Source organism: Lycorma delicatula, chromosome 7, assembly GCF_047948215.1.
Source record: "Lycorma delicatula isolate Av1 chromosome 7, ASM4794821v1, whole genome shotgun sequence".
Classification (NCBI taxonomy): Eukaryota; Metazoa; Arthropoda; class Insecta; order Hemiptera; family Fulgoridae; genus Lycorma; species Lycorma delicatula.
In genome coordinates, this window is record NC_134461.1 from 118,156,791 (window position 1) to 118,178,245 (window position 21,455).

Consider the following 21,455-nt stretch of genomic DNA (forward strand, 5'->3'; position numbering starts at 1 on the left):
TTTTTATTAAATAGAAAGATTTATTAAATTTGAAGGATAGAGTAAGTATTTTGAAATTAAGAATTTACAAATCATTCTTATTATAAATAAAATAATTTTTCTACTAAAGTAAATAAAAATATTTTTTTTAAAAATATTATTTGTATTCAAATGTCAATGGTAATTAATAAAATAATTTTCATCAATCACTTTAAATTGAATACAATTAAAAAATGTACAGTTAGTACCAACATAACATTGTATTTTATTGTTCTGTCAAATAATTAAATAAAATTATTTTTTTAAAAATAAATATACAATTTTCATAAGATTTTGCTAAGAAAATACAAAAATAATACAATTCTAAACTATAATTTTCAATTAATATTAAATAATCAGATATAATATACAAGATTATTACCAACATAACATTCAGTAATTCTAAATGTCGCCCAAATGATTGTAGTCAAAAAGGGACGTGCACAACTAGGTGTTACAATGGTCCTAAATACAAAATTTCAATATTCTACAGCTAATCATTTTTGAGAATATGTAAAAGGTAAAACATGATAGGCTTTGGAAATAAGATTATTCTAATATACTAAGATCATGCTTAATGTTTAAAAAAATATTTTTTTTCATAAGCAAATTATTTCTAATTCTGAGAGAAAATAACTATAGCGGCCTTTTTCTATAAAAAGTATAATCAGTATAAGGCACCTAAGATCCATATTACTGTAGCTAACAAGGGGAAGGCACAGGCTTTGGAACACCAATTTGAACCATGTTGCGTGTGTGAATAGTACACTATTTACGTGTTTCAATCACAAAATACTAACACATAATATTCAATTATACTCAAGAAAGATGGCCCTAAAAATTTCCTTAGCATTTTTATATTAGTTTATATATTAACTTTGTTTCACATCACTCAAATAGATATGTCGTGTAAGTGAGAACATGTTGGATCTGTAACCATGCATACATTGGTTCAAATCCAACTTCATATAGATAATTTTCTTCTTTTTTTTTAATTTAAATATATTGATTTACTAATAATTATTAATCTCTGATTGTAAAAATTGTTGAATTAAATGAAAAGTACACACAATTTTATTTCACTAATAACTACTGATTTTTTTCATATTTTTTTTTTTTTGTATTGCTATTATTGAATTATTTATTGTTAAAATTCTTTTACAATCAGAGGTTAATAATTATTAATAAATCAATATATTTGAATTAAAAAAAAGTTTAAAAAAAATGTATATGAAGTCAGATTCAAATTAATGCGCCTTCTCCTTGTAAGATCCAAATATTTCAGTAATTAAAATTTATTTGGCTACATCTCTGTAACTAATGAACATAAGTACCACTTATGATACAAGAGGTGGATCAAAAAGTAAGTTACACCCTTGCTGTGTTCTTGAACTGGAAGGAATATATTAATAATGTCTTATGGTGGCAGCACTGGTTGCATTGTTGTCTTCACGCTCCCCCAGCAATTTAGTACAACATTCAGTATGTGTGTAGTATCATTGTTAATATGGTGTGTTCTCTAGATGTCTCGTCCAGCATAGAAGTTCATTCAGTAGTCTGATTTTTGTGGGCAAAAAATTACAATTGTGAAATTCATCGTCAAATTGTTGAGGTATACCGTGAGAATGCAATGTCATGCCTGATGATCACAAAGTGGTGCCAAACGTTCAGAAATGGAAAAACAAATGTGAGTGATGAACTGTGTGCTGGGCGTCCTTCAACTGCAAACTCGAGGGTAATGCTGAACACATGAAATGATCTTGAATTAACTGCCTCATTAAAATTAGAAAGATTGCAAGTGAACTTACGATCAGTTATAGTAGTATGTTTGTGATTATTCACGATCAGTGTCATTACCGTAAGATGTGTGCACGATGGGTGCCACATCTGTTGACCAACAACCACAAACATAAACGTTTTGTGTCTGCTCTTTCTTTTCTTCAACGTTATTCCAGGACTGGTCCACACATTTTAAAACAAATCATCACAGGGGATGAGAGCTGGGTGCTTCATTACACTCCTGAGACTAATTGAGCATCACATGAATGGAGACATAAAAATTCACCACAGCCAAAAAAAGTGACATCTCCACATGTTCGAAAAGTTAGGGAGCGTTTTCCTAATGATGATGAACTTAAGGAAGGAGTCCTTAAACAAATTGTCTTATTTGTTTCTTTCATAGAGGGATGTAACTTACTTTCTGATTGTCCCTCATATATCGTTGAAAAGCTCTCAACAAGTGGTTATTATTGCAGTTAAGAAAAAGTCCAAAATCCAAATGTTTTGAATTTTGGGCTTTTTTGGCAAATTTGGCCCAGTCAATTGCAATCTAAAGGGGAGGTGCATAAGTAGATGTAACAATAGTCCAAAATCCAAAATCCCAAATTTCAACATTCTACGGCTAATCGTTTTTGAGTTATGCAAGATACATACGTACATATGTATGTACATTCAGATGTCATACCCAAACTAGTCAAAATGGATCCAGGGATGATCAAAATGGATATTTCCATTGAAATCATCTGAAAATCAAAATTTTTCGTGATTACTTTTTCGTTCTTTACTTTGTACAAGGAAGTAAAGAACCAGATAGAGAGACAAGATAAATCAAAGAAATATGGATTAATGAAATAAATTAATTTTGTATACTGAAATTGACACTGCTAATTCTAATCCTTTGATCATAATTGATTTTGGAAGATCTGGCATTCCATGTGTAGAAACATTTTTTTCATTTTAGATAAGTAAATTAAAGATATTGAACTTATCATTATGAACATGGAGCATTTTTCAAATCATAAAAAGGAAGTAACTTATGTTTTTACTCATTAAAGAATATTTGAAATGTATTAACCATTATTCATTATTTGCTGAATACAAATAAAATATACCTAACCTATAATACAATCAGAGCCAAAACTGACTGCCTTTTTTCTGCATAAGAATGAAGTTAATTTTTCTTAAGGGGAACAACTAGATAACTTGTGAATAGTTAATGTAAATATTTGTATCTGAAGTAAAAATTGGAAAACTCAATCTAAATAAAAATATTTTTTTATTATTCATATTAAGTAGTTTTTTTATAATATTTTGTTTGATGATTTTTCTTTGAAAAAATAGTTTTTGAGGACTCAATAATAGAAAACAAACCAATGTCCTTTAGTCTATCTTAGAGTATGATCTGAAGCCTGTGATTTAGCAGGAACACAATGGACACTCTCCACTGAGGGTTATTATAAAGGAGGAAGTTGATAAAATCAATGTGATTTGCCTGACCATGTACATCGTCAATATACCACTGAGGCATGATTTGTAGTTATCATGTAAAAAACAGCTAATCTTTCTTGAAAAATATTTGTTACCAAAGATGTGAACTTCGGCCCTTCATAACATGTATACATCTGTTAGATATGTCAATAATCAAAAAAATAAATACATAGTTTCAAAATACACACAGATGTGTATGTGTGTCATCTGTGTATATACATCCTTTATTTCAAATAACTTGATCAATAAGAAATAAAATAATAGAGATAAAATTTATAAAATACCTGCTAGCAAAGGATTGGCGGCTGCAATATTGAATTTCCGAACGGATGCGGGATTTCTTTGAATTTCCTGCATAAGGGCAACTGTAGCCTGGCTTTTTCCCAATGTTGCCACAACATTATTGTTATTCTCTTCCTAAAACATATATAAAACAATAATTTCATTAAAAAATATCTGACTGTTTGCACGAATACTACAAAGAAATATGTAACTGCAATTGAACAAAAAGATGCTCATTACTCATAAAGTTTGCATAGTATGGATTAAAGCTCTGTTTTCTGGAGTTATCCATTACACAGAAAAGTTTTTTTTACAGAACAGATTAAAATTCATTATGAGAAGGTTACTTTCCAAAAAAATCCTGTAACAATCAAACAGGTTTGTCCAGCTTCTAAATTCTTTTAGGAATAAATAAATTATGAATCTATAAAAAAAAAATTAACTACATTTTGTTTCTCAATAACAGTTCCACTGATACTCAAAAGATGAATTAAAAAATTGGATTTTTTGTTCCTAAATGTCTTATTCCATTCTAAGATAATCATAGAGCAAATGGTTTTTGTGTTTTAGATTTGCATTCCTATCATCTATAAATAATCTATAACCATACTGCAAATTGCAATAATTAAAAGCAATAAAAAATCAACAATTTTTTTTATTAACTTTTTAATTTAAGAAATACATTACAGTAAACATTAGGAATTTGTTTAAAAAGTAAACCATTTAAGCTGCCCGTTCGTTGTGTTTACATGAATGTCAAGATAAATCTATACATTGGGTTTTTAATTAATCCATGAATCAAATGAGAAATGTAATATTTAAATTTATATAATCACTCCACACTGAACTGAACTCTAGTGCGTTATAAAAGGTTTGTTCAAAAAGTGACCAGGATGCTGTAATCAAACAAAAACATCTCACACATTCAATACTAGATTTCCTTCAAAATATGATCCTTTTGACTCAACAGAATTATTCTTAGCACTTTGCCCACTGTTTAAAACTATTTTGCATGTCTTGCTGCAGAACGGTTTTCAGCTGTATCATGTTTTCTTGTTTTCTCAATTCACAATCATGATCCTTTAAGTGGAATTTTTAAATTAGGCAATCACACATATATTTAAATAATTCTGGATTAGTGTGATGAATGTACAAGGCCTATATCATGATGTTAACAGTTACATTTTTTCTACAGCAGGTATTTTGTATCAAACTACATCAACTATGACATATTTATTAGCTTTTCTTTTTTTTTCTTTCTTTTTTTACAGTCACGATGTGTTAAAATAACAAGTAGTTTAAACAACCATTAAATAGAAAACCACTTAAATTATTTGTATGTCACCAGCTTAATATCAAAAATATTCATAACTGAAATAGAAAATCAACAACGCAGTGGGCAATTGTCATTCAATAGAATCAATTAAATCATTGAATTAATCATTGAATTAAGTCATTGTCAATAAATAGAAAAACAATGTGCTCCCAGGTGAGAGCACATTGTTTTTCTAATTCATTAGTGCTCTCACCTGAGAGCACATTGTTTTTTCACTGATTTGATGGCTAAATTGGATTGATGGTTAAACTTATATAATATTTTTCATGATAAATCAGAGTATGCATCCTTAAATACTCATCACAGCACGTTCTCAAGTTTGTCTTCGCTTAAGTTATGTTCCATCTTATACTTTTAATGTATTCCAATAATACCAGCTTCTTGTGGCAAAAATTTCTTAATCTGATGAAGGTTTTCTGACACTATTGCTTAAGTATCAACTACAAAAGATAAATCAGTCATACCAGAAAAATCAAATACTCAAACACATTTCTTCCTACAAGGATAGCTCAGTGATTTAGTTAGCAAATTCGATTTTTTTTATACAACATGCAGATCTAGATTATGTTTGAAGTGAAATTTATTAGACAAATGACTAAAATTTCATTTTTGGAAACAGAAACCAAAATTTAAATATTTTTATGAATGGTTTAATTTCTTCAGACTGTAGTATTATTTGGCTAATATATGATCTGGGTATTATATATACTGTTTATGATTGATGTTTACTTACAGACTATAAAAAAAACTTGAAGGTAGTACTGATGCGTGATTCAATAAGCTTTTCTCTATACTGATAGCTAATTCTATGAAAAAGAAGGAAACATATGAAACTATGTCACTTATTTTGAGAGCTGTTAAGTATGATGTAGGTGAATCTTGGTGATCTAGCTCGCCAGGCTGGTCTGGTGGTAAACTTGTCATCGCAAATTAGCTGATTTCAAAGTCAAGAGTTCTAAAGTTCAAATCCTAGTAAAGGCAGTTTTATACGGATTGAATACTAGATTATAGATACTGATGGTTCTTTCTTTTTCCTGTTTAGCCTCCAGGAATTACTGTTCAGGTATTAATTCACAGGATGAATGAGGATGATATGTATGTGTAAATGAAGTCTCAGCTCGACCATTTCTGAGATGTGTGATTAACTGACAACCAACAACCAAAGAACACTGGTATCCATGAACTAGTATTCAAATCCGTATAAAAATAACTGACTTTACTAGGACTTGAATGCTGGAACTCTCAGCTTCCAAATCAGCTGATTTGGAAAGACGCATTCACCACTAGACCAACCTGGTGGGTTTTCTTTGGTGGTTGGGTTTCAATTACCACATTTCTCAGGAATGATCGACCTGAGACTGTACAAGACAACACTTCATTCACACATATCTTCCTCTGAAGTAATACCTTATGGTGGTTCCACAGGCTAAACAGAAAAATAAAGAAGAATCTTGGTGATCTGAAAGTTACTGGAGTTCTACTCAGTCTAAAGACCACTATTATAAACTACTTCTTCTTGTATTTATTATACTATCAATCAATATTACTAGTACTTAGTTAAAGGCTGGCCAAAAAGAAATAATTCACTTCAAGAGAACAAATTGTTAAGAATATTCCATGTGTAAGCCTCACCAAGTTATTTTATCATCATTAGACATTAAACTGAAACTAATGAAAAATTTTTATGAAAGCACAGATGAAAATGAGAATTAGATAAAAATGGGAAACACTTTAAATGTTTAACTCAGATTTTTACCAAAATTTGTTATGTTCAATCATAGTACATAGTTCATACAGAGCCAGTCACAATATTTACATAATTTTGCAGTCTGTGAAGGACCATCAAAATCTAATATTACTGCATGGAATGCCTACTGTTATGTTTGATATGAAAATAAATAACTGAACTGCATCAAAAATTTGTCAACACCTATGCAGAACCAAACCTGGAGTTCTCCATACCATCAGACTTATGTCAGATGGATTTTATATGGAAGATGGATATGGATGTGGATATGGAACAAGAGCAGCAAATGATCTTTAACAGCTTGCTATGACTTAATATTACATCTGAGATATTTACCTCCCTATTTCTGTGCTAGTACATTATCCATCCTGATAGAGTCTGAACTAAATGAATGAGGTGAAAAAGAAGAGTACCGTTGTTAACTGTGTATTGAATATGTTAGTAACAAAAAAAAAAGAAAAAACAATCTACAGTAACAACTTAAGAACTGGAATATTGGTATGTACTGGAAAGAAGGTATAACTGAGTGGTCAGTGTTCAGTTGTGCCACCTGACACACTTTCAGAAAGAATGCATTCTTCATGGCATTTTAAGCTTATTACATCCAAAAGAATAATTGTTAATAAATATCTCTGGATAAAATTCCAGTAGCATGTGAAAGAAGCTATTGTGTAGATCAGTGTGAACATTTAAGTTTATGTAAACAAGGAAAAGTAATCTAATGCAGAGGTTAATGAAATTAATTAAGATACATAAAAAAAAAGAAGATTAATTATATTCAATTTTTCCTTTTTTCTATCTATAGTCATTTGACTGGTTTGATACAGCTCTCCAAGAATCCCTATCTAGTGCTAGTCATTTCATTTCGGTATACCCCCTACATCCAACAATTTGTTTTACATACTCCAAATGTTGCCTGCCTGCACAATCTTTTCCTTCTACCTGTCCCTCCAATATTAAAGTGACTATTCCAGAATATCTTAATATGTGGCCTATAAATCTGTCTCTTCTTTTAACTATATTTTTCCAAATGCTTCTTTCTTCATCTATCTGCCACAACACCTCTTCATTTGTCACCTTATCCACCCATCTGATTTTTAACATTCTCCTATAGCATCACATTACAAAAGCTTCTAGTTTTTTTCTTCTCAGGTACTCCAATAGTCCAAGTTTCACTTCCATATAAAGCTACGCTCCAAACACATACTTTCAAAAATTTTCCTAATGTTTAAATTAATTTTTGATGTAAATAAATTATATTTCTGATTGAAGGCTCGTTTTGCCTGTGCTATTCAGCATTTTATATTGCTCCTGCTTCATCCATCTTTAGTACTTCTACTTCCCAAACAACAAAATTCTTCTACCTCCATAATCTTTTCTCTTCCTATTTTTACATCTTCATTATTTCGACTACATTTCATTACTTTAATTTCGTTCTTGTTTATTTTCATGCAGTAGTTCTTGCGTAGGACTTCATCCATGCCATTCATTGTTCCTTCTTAATCGTTTTTACTCTAAGCTAGAATTACTATATTATGAGCAAATCGTAGCATCTTTATCTTTTACTATCTTTTACTTTGTACTGTTACTCCAGATCTAAATTGTTCTTTAACTTCATTAAATGCTAGTTCTATGTAAAGATTAAAAAGTATCAGGGATAGGGAACATCCTTGTCGGACTCTCTTTCTTATTATGGCTACTTTCTTATGTTCTTCAATTATTACTGTTGCTGTTTGGTTACTGTAAATATTAGGAATTGTTCTTCTATCTCTGTATTTGAACCCTAATTTTTTTCAAAATGCTGAATATTTTATTCCAGTCTATGTTATCGAATTCCTTTTCTAGGTCTATAAATCCCAAGTATGTTGGTATATTTTTCTTTATAATCTTCCTTGTACTATTAATCTAAGCGCTAAAATTTCTTCCCTTGTCCCTACACTTTTCATGAAACCAAAAATCTTTCCTTACAAAACACTTTGGAGAGAAGTTGTGCAAGAATGATTTTGTTTATTTTTACAGTGACTGGAAAATAGGGGAAAATGACAATGACCTAAGGAACTTAATTTTATTAATGTCAATGAAATTAACTTCATTGATATTAATAAAATTATTATGTTTTTAATATTAATACATTCTGTCATATGTATTAAAACATCTTCCTCAAAATCGTTAACTGTTCATTGTTACCCTCTTCGCAAATTATACAACTGACCCTATAACTCAAAAGAAATGTTTAAAAGGACTTGAAAATTCTTGCGATAGCAGATCAAAAAAATTTTCACTGGACAGATTGTGATAATTCAACTCTAAGTATGAAATAAAAGTGGTATATTGTGCTTCGCAGATAAATATAGGATTGCTAATCGTATGGATAGAGTTCTCTTTAATGATAATGATAGAAAACAGAGACATTTCTGTTGCCTATAAAGCAAAATTTCTGGGTTGTTTTATTAAATGGCAAATTCTCTTGAATAACAAAATTCAAAATGCACTGTCTGGTTTGAAGTGCCTTAATAAAATACTAAACATTTCATCATTAAATATTTATTATGTACACATACATTCCCATCTAAAGTATAACATCATACATTAGCACTACCTCAAAAAGTTAATGAATTTCCAAGATACAAACTGGGCCGTCAGATTATTATTATTATTTGATGCCTGTAAGTATGAATCAAGTAGACCAATATTTAGAAAACAAAATTGCTCCCTGTGTTTATATTTGAGAATGTGGAAATTTAAAAAAAAAAGAATAATCACTTAGTCTTAAAAAATAAAAATATAACCTCTATCAAATCAGAAGTAGAACTGTTTTTGTGTTAACTCAACACAGTTCTTAGCCTTATGAAAAAGGAACTTATGCCTTTACTCTCATTTTTAATAAGTTACTGACTATTTAAAATATCTTCCCACCAATTTCTTTAAAAAACAATAAAAACATTTTCTCTTTCAGAAATAATATTACTCTGTGACTCAATCTTTAAATAATATTATTCAAAAATTCTTTAAAAACCCTGAATTTTTTACATTCTGTTCAGTCAATATAAAAATATGTGCTTAAATAATAATCTTCATTAACATTTTCTTAATTATGACTTATTATAATCAGATTTGTTTTTTTTTCTAAATAAAATGATTTATTTATAATATATTACTATAAATGAATAAGAGTAATAAAAGAATTTATTTGATTTTGTTTTTAATAAGGTAATTTTTTTATCAGATAAAGCTATATTGTATTTTTTTTTTTTTTTTTTTAATTTTCTGTTAATATTAATATAATTATTTTCTAGTATTGTATAAAATGTATATTTTTTAGTTAGGCCTACCTTACCCAATAATATTTTTTCCTCCAGATTTTATATAGCTTAATGATAGGGTCAGGTTATCTGTTACATTCATTGTACTTTTGTAAAACCTATATGTTAAACAATTTTTTTTAAAAATGAATAAATAGTATCAACAACTACAAAGGAATTTCACTGCTGTCAGCCCCATACAAAGTTTTATCCAAAACATTAAGTAAAATACAACCAACCATAGAAAAAGAATTGGAGAACATCAAGGTGAATTTAGACCTGGAAGAAATTGTGCACAGCAAATCTTTAATCTAAAACAAATTTTCCAATACCAGAAAATTAAAAACTCAAAATTTGTTACAATTTTATAGATTTTACGTAAGCCTATGACTTCATCCACTGAGAATCTCTACTTAAAATCCTTGAATAATTTAAAATAGATCCCATGACAATAAACATTATAAAAGAAACATTAAAAAACACAAAATCAAAAATGAAATTCTTAGGGGAACATTCAGAACCATTCAAAATTAAAATTGGGTTAAGACAAGGAGATAGACTGTCACCAATCCTCTTTAATTGCGACCTTGAAAAAATTAAAAGAGAATGGGAGAAAGAGCTTAAAAAGTTAAATATACATTAAACATAAAAATAGGCATTAAAACTAAATTTATAAACACAAACATTTTGGACTTTGCAGACAATATTGCAATTTTTGCAAGAGATATAGACGAGGCTAAAATCAAAATTCAATAACTAAACGATTGTGCAAGCAAAATTGGTCTTCAAATTTTTTATGATAAAACTCATTAGTTTTCTAATGACAAAAAGAATAGAACTCAACACCTTAAAATTTCTGGCAACAAAAAAATAAGTAGAGTTCAAAAACTTAAATATTTGGGAGAAATTATAACTCCAACTATAACTGAAAAAAATGGGATGAAAAATAGAATACAAGAAATGGAACATGCCTACTGTCTAACAAAGAACATTTACAGTAAAATATCCCTGTCACATAACTCCAAATTGAGGAACTGTAAAACTGTAATCCCACCAGAATCACTGCATGGTTACAATGTCTGCAGTTTTTTTAGAACAAGAAATATCAAAAGTAGAAAAGAGAATTTTAAGAAAAATTTATAGACCAAAATATGAAATAGAATTTACAAAATTGAAAAATGAAAAAGAATTTACAAATATACAAAAAAAAAAAATACGGGATTTAATTCAGAAACGAAGATTACAGTTTTATGTCCATTATGCAGAATGAACAACCAAACATTGACAAAACAAACATTTAATTAATACATAAACAAGTCACATAGACTAACTGGTTTAAAGAAAATAGAAACAGATCTAAAACATTAAACATTTTTAAGAATCTGTGTAGACGAGGGAAATTTAAAAAAGTGATTTGAGAATCTAAGTTCCCAGAGAGAAAGAAAGAGAAAGGTAATAATAAACCTAAATAGATGGATGGAAGAAAGGTACAACAACAAAGCAAAATAATGAAAACCTTTTGGGAAAAGAAAAGAAGCCAAAACTATAAAATGTGATCCGTAGCAGTCAGAACAAAAAGAAAAAAAATGCCATTTGATAATAAAATATGTATTTAAGGTACATTATGATGCTTTTATTACTTTATCTTAATTACAACAGGAACACATTTTTTTTTTCATCCTGAAAAATCAGCTTTCATGAACATAATGGAAGACTTAATTAGTTATGGAGGACTCCTCCATTGCATAGATTTTCTATGACAAGCAGCAACAGTGAGTGCACAAGATTAATAGTATTAATCTTAATTATTTTTTTCTGATCTTAAATAAAAAAAAAGGTGTATTACAGAAGTAATACAACATTTTAAAAGTGAATGTATGATAAAAGTATACAAGTTTTTTTCCTTTTTAAGTTCGACATTTACAAATCATGTTTTAAAATTTGAAATTATAGAAAATGTAAACTGTAATTATGATTAAATCATTTTACAACCATAATTAACTCACAAAATTACTACACGTTACTGAAAACTATTTGTCAAAGCTTAAATCTAGATAACTTGCTGTAAGTTTGTAACAGCCATTCCCAAACATCAACAATAACAGTGGTCAACATAAAATTTGTAACTAATAAGGGAGTAGGTGTTCTACATAGTATTTTATATGCTGAATCTGAATATGTATTCTGAAACAACCCATCACATAATGTTCTTATGTTACAATTCCTTAAATTTATTTGTTCTATCATTCGTGGAACAAACAATACAAATGAGTTAGTATGTCTGTATGTTTGCTTATTCACATCAGATTTATATTGTGATGCATGCTATAAACCTACATTTGATACATAACAATCGCATGATGTCATTTCATGTCAAGCCAGACATGTATAGACATATCAGTGACTCAAGTAATGAGATAATCAATGTGATGAAATTTTCTTCAGTATGAGTTCAGTTCTTGGCATGACTTGCTGTGTTCTTTAGTTGTGGTAGTGGTTTTATCATACACTTATTACAAAGATTGTTTCATCAGTGATACCATAAATTTAGTGAAAGATTTTTATGACAGAACAACTTTTGGTATTATTTTATTGAACATCAAGATTTGTTAAGGTGTGTATGTGTTTTGCACTGTATTTTATTGCACTTCGTAGTAAAACAATATTATGAAGTAGTTTAAGTAATTAAGTATTTAAAAATTAAAACTTAATTATTTTTATAATTAAGTAATTATTTCTGTAATATTTCAGTTTACTTTCATTCATTAAAACATTAAGAAATTTACAATGAATAAAAATCAGGCTTGTAAAAATTCTGCAAATATCTTTTGTTACATTTGTGGAGAATTCACCATGAAAAGTCAATGAAAACCAGCATTGAATTTGCTGAAAACTGCTTATAAACATTATTTTGATTGTTCCTTGAGAGACCAAGATAAATCCTGGACTCCTCATGTAGCATGCACCAAGTGCTATGTTAAACTATCCCAGTGGTTAGGGAAAAAAGAAATTTTTCCCTAACTCCAAATATTTGCCTTTTGGCATACTTATGATTTGGCGAAAGACTACTAACCATTATTATGACTGCTATTTTTGCTTAACAAATGTTATTGCTTTCAATTCAAACAATAAAAGCAGTATTGTATGCCCAAATGTTTGTTCAGCTATGAGACCAGTACTTCTTAGTGTTGATTTACCAATTCCAATCGCTCCAACTTCTTGGAAAGAAATAATTTCTGATTTCCCAGAAGGCTCAACCGATGAATCCTCAACTTCAATATATATTAATTACATTCCAAAAGAATCAAATACTGAACCTCACCTCATCACACATGTAGAACTAAGCAACCTAATTCGTATTTGTTGAAACAACATGTAGAACTAATAGGTTCACATCTTAAAGAATGGAATTTATTAAATAAAGATACTAAAATTGCAATATATAGAAATCGAAATGAAAATTTACTGAAATATTTTAGAAGAGAGATTTAATTTGTTCCTGCCATATGTTAGGAGGCTAATGTCTGAACTGGACATTGAATATGTTATTCATGATCGGCATTTTCTTACAGGCTCATAAAAAAAAAAGCTTAAAGGCAGTGTTGTTGGATAACTCAAATAATTTTTCTTCTATACCAGTAGCATATGCTGTAGGAATGAAAGGAACATATGAAAGTATGTCAAAAATTTTAAAAATATTAAAAGCTATTAATTATGATGAACACTCATGGTGAATCATTGATGACCTGAAAGTGATAAAGCTTCTTTTTGGTCTCTCTTTTTTCTGTTTGGCCTCTGGAACCACCATAAGGTATTACTTCAGAGGAAGAATGAGGATGATATGAATGCAAATGAAGTGTAGTCTTTACAGTTCCAGGTTGACCATTCCTGAGATGTGTGGTTAATTGAAACTCAACCACCAATTAACACTGACCCACAATCTAGTATTCAAATCCGAATAAAAATAACTGCCTTTACTAGGATTTGAACCTTAAAACTGTCAACTTCAAAATCAGCTGAATTGTGATGACGAGTTCACCACTCAGTCTTCAGAGTAACTTTACACAATATAGGTGTTTTTTATGTTTGTGGGATAGTCAGGTTACAGATAAACACTACGCAAATAAAAACTGGTCAAAAAAAAAATCAGTTTATCCCAGGCATAGGTTGTATTATTTTACTACCTGTACACATAAAACTGGGCCTGATGAAAATCTTGTAAAAGCATTAGATAAAGATGAAGATGGCTTTATATATTTAGCTGAGGTTTTTTTGCAATTAAGTGAAGCCAAATTAGAAGAGGGAATATTCATTGAGCCAGAAATAAGAAAATTAATTCGTGAAAATATATTTAACAAAAAACTGAATCCTAAAGAACTAGCAGCATGGAAGTCATTCAGAGATATCATTACTGATTTTCTTGGAAACAAAAAAGCTAAAAAAACATGATCAGCTTATAAATGAAATCTTAGTAAACTACAAAAATTTAGGCTGCAGAATGTCATTGAAAATTCAATTTTTACATTCTCACTTTTTTTTTTAAACTTGGGTCACATCAGTGACAAACAAGGAGAAAGGCTTCATTAAGATATATTGCAGATAGAGCAACATTATCAAGGATGATAAAAAAAGAAGACTTCACTGAACACAAAAGGAAAAAATAAAAGAAAAATTAAGATAAATGTAAATGTCTGCAAAATAGTGGTAGGAATTTTAATTGTAATTATTATTATTTCTGTATTCTATTATTTAAGAAGTTTCACAAATTTTAAAGGTTTATAACTAAAAATCTGAGGCTGATGAAGAAAAACTGATTTCATTTTAAGATTCAGTATAAAAAATACACCCAATTCACCTACTTTTATCTCAGTTCCATTTTTTTTTCTGTTGACCTGTGTAATTTTATTCACAAAATAAAATACTTATTGGAGATCAAAGAATTAGAGGTGCAAATACATACATTTATTTTATGTTATAGTTTTATTCACCATAATATAAAATAAATTTATAAGTACACCTGCTAAGCAAATCCTTAAATCACTAAATAGATCAACAATAAATTGTATACTCCAATAATTATTGTTATATGAACAAATTAGAAATGTTAAAGAAGGTTCAGATAATTAATATTTCCATTGATTGACATTCTGATAATACTGTTTAACAGAAAGAGAATATTACTTTGGAAGGCATGTGTAATAAATAACCTTTCACAGAATGTTCAGGTCAAGAAGTGTGATAAAACATGATGAACTCAAGAAATTTTTTAAATTCTAATCTCAGATATATTTCCTACTTATTGTTGTCTCCATGTACATTGTTGGTTGTCTGTTAATCTCTTTATACAAAAGTGTATATCAGCTTCTACAAGAGTTGTTTATTAATATACTTCTAAAATGACAAACTGAACCAAATTTTATAAACTATTTATCCACTTCAAAACATTTTTAGCTACTTTACAACGTTCAATCTGTATTAAGTTACATTTTCAGACTGGTATTGTTGTTGATGTTTTCACCCTAATCCAGGTTATGTTATTGTAATGGCTTTTCTTCTGATTAGGCAGACATGTATTAAGATGTACTGGGTATTAATTGTGTCTGTTTATTTAGTATATAATAGTATGTATTTAAATTATTCATAATATTCAAGCGTGTTAAGATGTATTTTTTATGTATATGTAAAGAATCAAAAACACTCTTATTAGTGGATGTGTGTAAAAATATGATTGACAAATGCAGATTGTGTGGCTACGGAAGACTTTCAAATGTCCACTGTATTTTTGAAGCTACATCTCATTTGAACTACACAGAACATTGTGAAGTCAGAACAGTTCATTTTGTGTATTCCAGGAAGATTTTGTTAACTAGATAATGGCATTATTTTATTGGATATACACGTTAAATTTATAAATATTTTTATACTTTATAGAAAAACTTATAATCCAAATGTACATATTAACTGCCAGATTTTGGATGCAAGGTTATACTGTTATTGTAGATTTCATAACACAGAAAATTTAAGTCTACAGAAACAAATACTGCTAGAAATACACTAAAAATAGACTTTGGATGCTGTGATTTAGAAGAAGAGTTATAACGTTCAAATCCTAGAAAAGGCAGTTACTTTTATATGGATTTGAATAATAGATCGTGGATACTGGTGTTTTTATGAGGTTGTGTTTTAATAAACCACACATCTCAGGAATGGTTGACCTGAGACTGTACAAGACTACACTTCATTTACATTCATACATATCATCCTCCGAGGTAATACCTTATGGTGGTTCTGGAGGCTAAACAGAAAAAAAGGATGTGGTGAATATTCATGGTATAAAATATTGTAGTTCTAAAAACTGAATAAATGTTTTAAAATTAATAAAGTATGTTTATGTTTTCTCAAAATGAAGTCAATTATTTTTAAAAGTATATGAATTTTTTTTTTCACTTACATAAGTTGATAATAAGTGAACTGATTTTTCTCATATATTCTTATTTTCTTTTATTGAACCTGTTAATTTAACCACTACCGTTAAGTATATATATATATATATATATATATATAAATTATGTTAAAAAAATTGATTAAATTATAAAAAGCCAAGATATTGCTTACCATGGTTTTTTATTTCTGACAAGAAACAGAAATAAATTGAAACCTGAAAAGATTACCCTCAAAGTGGATCTTTATTTGTCTTTTAACTTACATTATTGTTTCATTAATACAAACCTTTTCCTCACTGAAATCAAAAAATTGTTCCAGCTCAAAGGATGTATCAGCCAGTTGTTTGAAGATATCTTCCTGTTCTTCATCCAGGCTTGGTACCAGGCCACTAAGATCCGTATGAGATAGCTCTCCCAGATCTGTACCTCCCTCCTAATTATAAAAATAAAGATTGTATTCAATTATTAATGTTTACGTAGTGGTTAATATAAATAAAAGAATAACTTATTAGATAAAACTTACTCTTAGTAAAGCACATTATCTGCACAATAAAGTTCCAGTTTCAGAAAGGAAAAATAGTAACAATCAGTATGATTATTCAGAATGAACAGTAGGAAAATACATTAGATCTATATAAAAAAAAAAAATTGAATAAAAATAGGAAATATATAATATATATTTTAGGAGGAGTAATTTTTTGTAGAAAACAAATTTCTTACAACAAACTGAAAAATTCTGTATTTCTGTTTCCTCAGTAAGATTAACTGCATCATTATTCAACAAAGAAGTCACCATACAGAGTTAATAACAGATTATTATAAACTAAAATTTAAGATTTTTAGCAGAGAAGTAATAGTTTGTGATGATAAAAGTCCAATGAAATCTAAACATGCAATTGACACTGTAATTCTTAAATAAAATGTTGTTTTCAGTAACACGTTACCAGTTTCTTATTTGAAAAAAACCCACAAAAATTGAGAAAAAGACAAATAAATTTCAATCAACATGTTGTACAATCCACAGAAATGTTTAGAAAAAACAGGAATTAATTGCTAAAGATTTATAGAACAACAACAAAATACCATTGACATACAGGAACAAACCATAGATGTAATAAAAAAAAGGAAAATGCTAAAGTTTAAAAATTAAGTTCCGAGTTCACAAACAGTTAGACACTACTAGACAGAGTAAATTGTTAAAAAATGTAAATATTTTAAATAAACCAAAGTAAATCAAACATAAACTTTTTAAAACTCACTTTATATCATTTTTTAGTAGCTAAAAATTATATTTTCAAATTAAACACAATAATGGGGGTTGGGATGTACCCCCATAGGGAAAGACACCCTCCTTATGACAATTCTGGTCGCCACATCAACCCCTCTCCTGTTTCTAGCCATGATGGACTTTAATGGAAGTCATCTTTTGACCCTCTAACTGATTACATCTCATAGTAATTAGCCAGGCCTCGTTGGGATGTCATCGATGTAAATGTCTACCAAGGCATTTACATCGGTGAATTTTGACTCAGCCTTCACCTTTGTTGTAGGCTTCTTTCGGACATCTTGACTGTCCTACTTCATTGTCCTCTGAACTAGCTAACAGAGTTTGAGGAAGCACGAACCCCACACCTAGTTCTACATTTTAAGTAATCTATTAGTGAGTAAATGTCTCATACTATTTGAGGCAATTTCAGTAAGATAAAACATACCACAAGAAAATGTTGTTCACAACAACGGAATTTATACCTAGTTCCTTTAGTGAAACACAACTTGATAGTTTAACCTTAGTTTAATTACAACTATGGACACTGGTCTGGTCTACCAGGGAAAGGATAAACATATGATTTAAACATAGTTTAAATCATTTTCATTACTAATTATTATGTATAAAAATATAGTAAAATTCTAGACATAATCAGTAATAAAATATTTGAAAGCAGCTTGAGATAAAGATTTAAATAAAATTGAGAGATTATAGAAGTAGATAATACAAGCATTCTGAAAGGAAGCCTAATAATAGCATTCCTATTAAGTATACATTAGGTTACAAAGGTCAAGGAAACAAGACCTTTAGCAAGATATGTACTGGAATAGGCTTAGAAATTAATCTGTGAACGTAGAAATATAATAGTTTAAATTTATCCTGCTTATTTAGAGTTCATGATCACTATCTGATGAAAACCTTTTAGATTTAAACAGAAAATGGAAAAATATTAAAATGTTAATAAAATGAAACAATTGTAATCAATAGTATTTCAATAAAAAAAGAGCATTACAAAATAAACATTTCTTCTTACAACTGTAACTTATCAACAGCCATTTACAGTAATGAGAAATGTGTAATAATCTTCACTTTTAACAACTGTAATTATATTTAAAAGCTAAAAAAGATTCTAACTGAAAAAAAACTATTAAATTATAAAGTGCCTATGATTACTATGGCCATTATCATCAGCATGAATTGAAAAGAATACAGTATTGTCACACTTAACCAGTTTAAATAAATTTAGATTCAGTTGTTGCATTCTATCTTTTCTTTGTACCTGTCATTTTCCATGATGATACTCCTTGATATAATCCAGTTAGTGGTGAATTAAGACATTGTAAGAATCAAGAGTTTACCACCTTCCCTAGGGCCTGAATCCTCCCCTCAAAAAATATTTACAGCACATTAATTGTAAACAAAATTAAAAAAACTACAGAAAAAAATCAAATAAGAATAGTTATTCCAGAGTTTTATAAACTATCTGATATGATCATCATTTACTTAAAATAGAAACCACAATTTAAAGTAAGCTGTAAATCCTTTACAACCGTTTGATTCAGGTTCAACTGGAAAATAAATTATTTGCAGAATGTTTTTTCCCAAACTAAATCATTCTAGAGAAAATTAATAAAATATCTGCTAAAACTTTTGCTAAATTGTTTAAGTGCAATAATCAATTGTAAAATATCCTAACTCCAGGATTAGAATTTAGGAGCTCACACTTCCTTAGGCATTGTTAAACACAGTATTTATCAACCAACAGATTTTTTTAAAGTTTTCCATTCATACTTTGAATTATGATTAGGAAATTGATTGTAAGGTAAAGAAATCAAAGAAAAGTGAACTGACAAATTTTGTAAAGTAAATAAATACAAATAAAAATAATAAGCATAAAGAATAACAGGAATTGCTCATAACTTTAAAGCTCATTTAGACTTTTAAGTAATTAGTTTTAAATTAGAGGAGGCTTGAAGATATCTATCATCCTCAACACTTTTGCACAGGTCTGTGTTGCAGTGGATTCTGTGGAGCAGGAAACAAGGAATAAATAAATTAATAATAATAAAGGGAGCTGAAATACCCCAGATCAGTTAAGGAAGTAAAATCATTCTTATTTCTAAAAATAAGTTTGGTATTTAAAAAATGCAAATAAAACAAAGAATTTTCTTTTAATGACCTCAACACATAAGCTTGAAGCACATATGTAGTACATAGAAATGGAATTTTGTAGCGTGTGAAAAATGTCATGCCTGACTGGGATTCAAACCTGGGACCCGGATGAAAGGTCAAGTTACTACCACTCTGTTATGGAGATCACCAATTTATATATATATATACATAAAATTGCTACAAAATACAAAATTCAATTTCCATCTACAACATATGTACATTAAAAATATTATAGAGCAACTGATGATGGGAGGTACTTGCAAAAGCGGTCTTGCTTGGGTTATGGAATAAGGTAAGTATCAATCTATTTTATTTTATTAATTCTGTATTTGTGTTGGTCGGATTAATATAATTTGTATAGTGCAGAGGCATATGATTTCCAAAAGGGTCGATTTTAGAAAAATTAAAGTAAATTTAATTTGATCAACTTACATACAGAATATGAGGATAACACAATCATAAAAGCTGCTGTAGATAGCAACACTTCTTTAGATGTTGATAATTCATAATATTTCATCTCTGCACAGTCACATAATTTTGGCTAGTTAGTCTTCATGGATTTCTATTTTATTTTTATTATTAATTTTAATTTAATTTTTTTATTAATGACTTCGTATTTTGTATATATGCAATTTTTAACTTTAATTTTAATTTAGAATTTAAAATTTTGAATATAAAAAAATTAGTTTTATTTCTGTTTTGATTTAATTGTAAAAGGATCTTTTAACAACTTTAAATTTCAATTTCAATTTTAATGTGCAATTTGCAATGTACAATTTTAATTTTAATATATAATTTGCAACAAAAGATTTGAAAAATTATAGAGCAACTGATGATGCAAAGTACTTGCGAAAGCACTCTTGCTTGGATTATGAAATAAGGTAGGTGTCATCCTATTTTATTTTATTAATTCTATACTTGGATTGATTGGATTTATATATATATATATATATATATATATATACATATATCTTTGAACATCGTTTATTTATATCTTTGAAATAATCAAAACTAAAAACAATGTGATAAAATGACTATAGTAGATAATATCTACAGTAGTTTTTTTCTTTGTAGTAACTAGTCATTAGTTTATTGCTGAGCATTTGCGCAGGATTAACATCTATCAATTTTTCAAGAATATTTTAAGTAATATTGTGTATCTCTACAAAATAATTAATAAAGCTCTAAAATTGTACATTTTAACTGGTAAACTATTGGACAACAAGAAACTTTTCTATTAAACTGTCAATTCTTTACAGTAACATTTTAAGATAAGTAATAATTAAGGAAGCAATAACACGAATCATTAAACTGGTCATCAAAAGTAGTGAACAACAGTACTGATAAAATAATTCATACTTAGAATAGTACAATGCAACTTCATTAATTCAAACTGGAAAAGAAAATTTACTGTTTTTTTTTAGAAAAATTATGAATTCCACCTGTTCCTGTTTAAATGAATTGTAACTGACAAACAAAATGAATAATGAATGATACAACAAAAATAAAAAAGTAGCACAAGTAGGCAGAAATAAATTCATCTGTTTTTCTTAGAACTTAAGGCACGGTTATACTTCGTTTATTGAATTTTTTTTATGAATCCAATACATATTAATTATGA

The 21,455-nt window shown here is 28.6% G+C and overlaps 1 protein-coding gene across 1 annotated transcript in view; it reads right to left on the bottom strand.

Annotated features, from left to right (window-relative positions):
• The window catches only part of LOC142328146 (uncharacterized), a 646,852-nt gene that overhangs the window by 446,428 nt on the left and 178,969 nt on the right, over positions 1-21,455 (bottom strand). Inside the window, exons 5-6 of the mRNA XM_075371689.1 lie at positions 16,682-16,828; positions 3,570-3,702 (exon numbers count right to left, since the gene is read on the bottom strand). Coding sequence (XP_075227804.1) covers positions 3,570-3,702; positions 16,682-16,828 — 280 coding nt within the window. The remainder of the gene's footprint in view (positions 1-3,569; positions 3,703-16,681; positions 16,829-21,455) is intronic.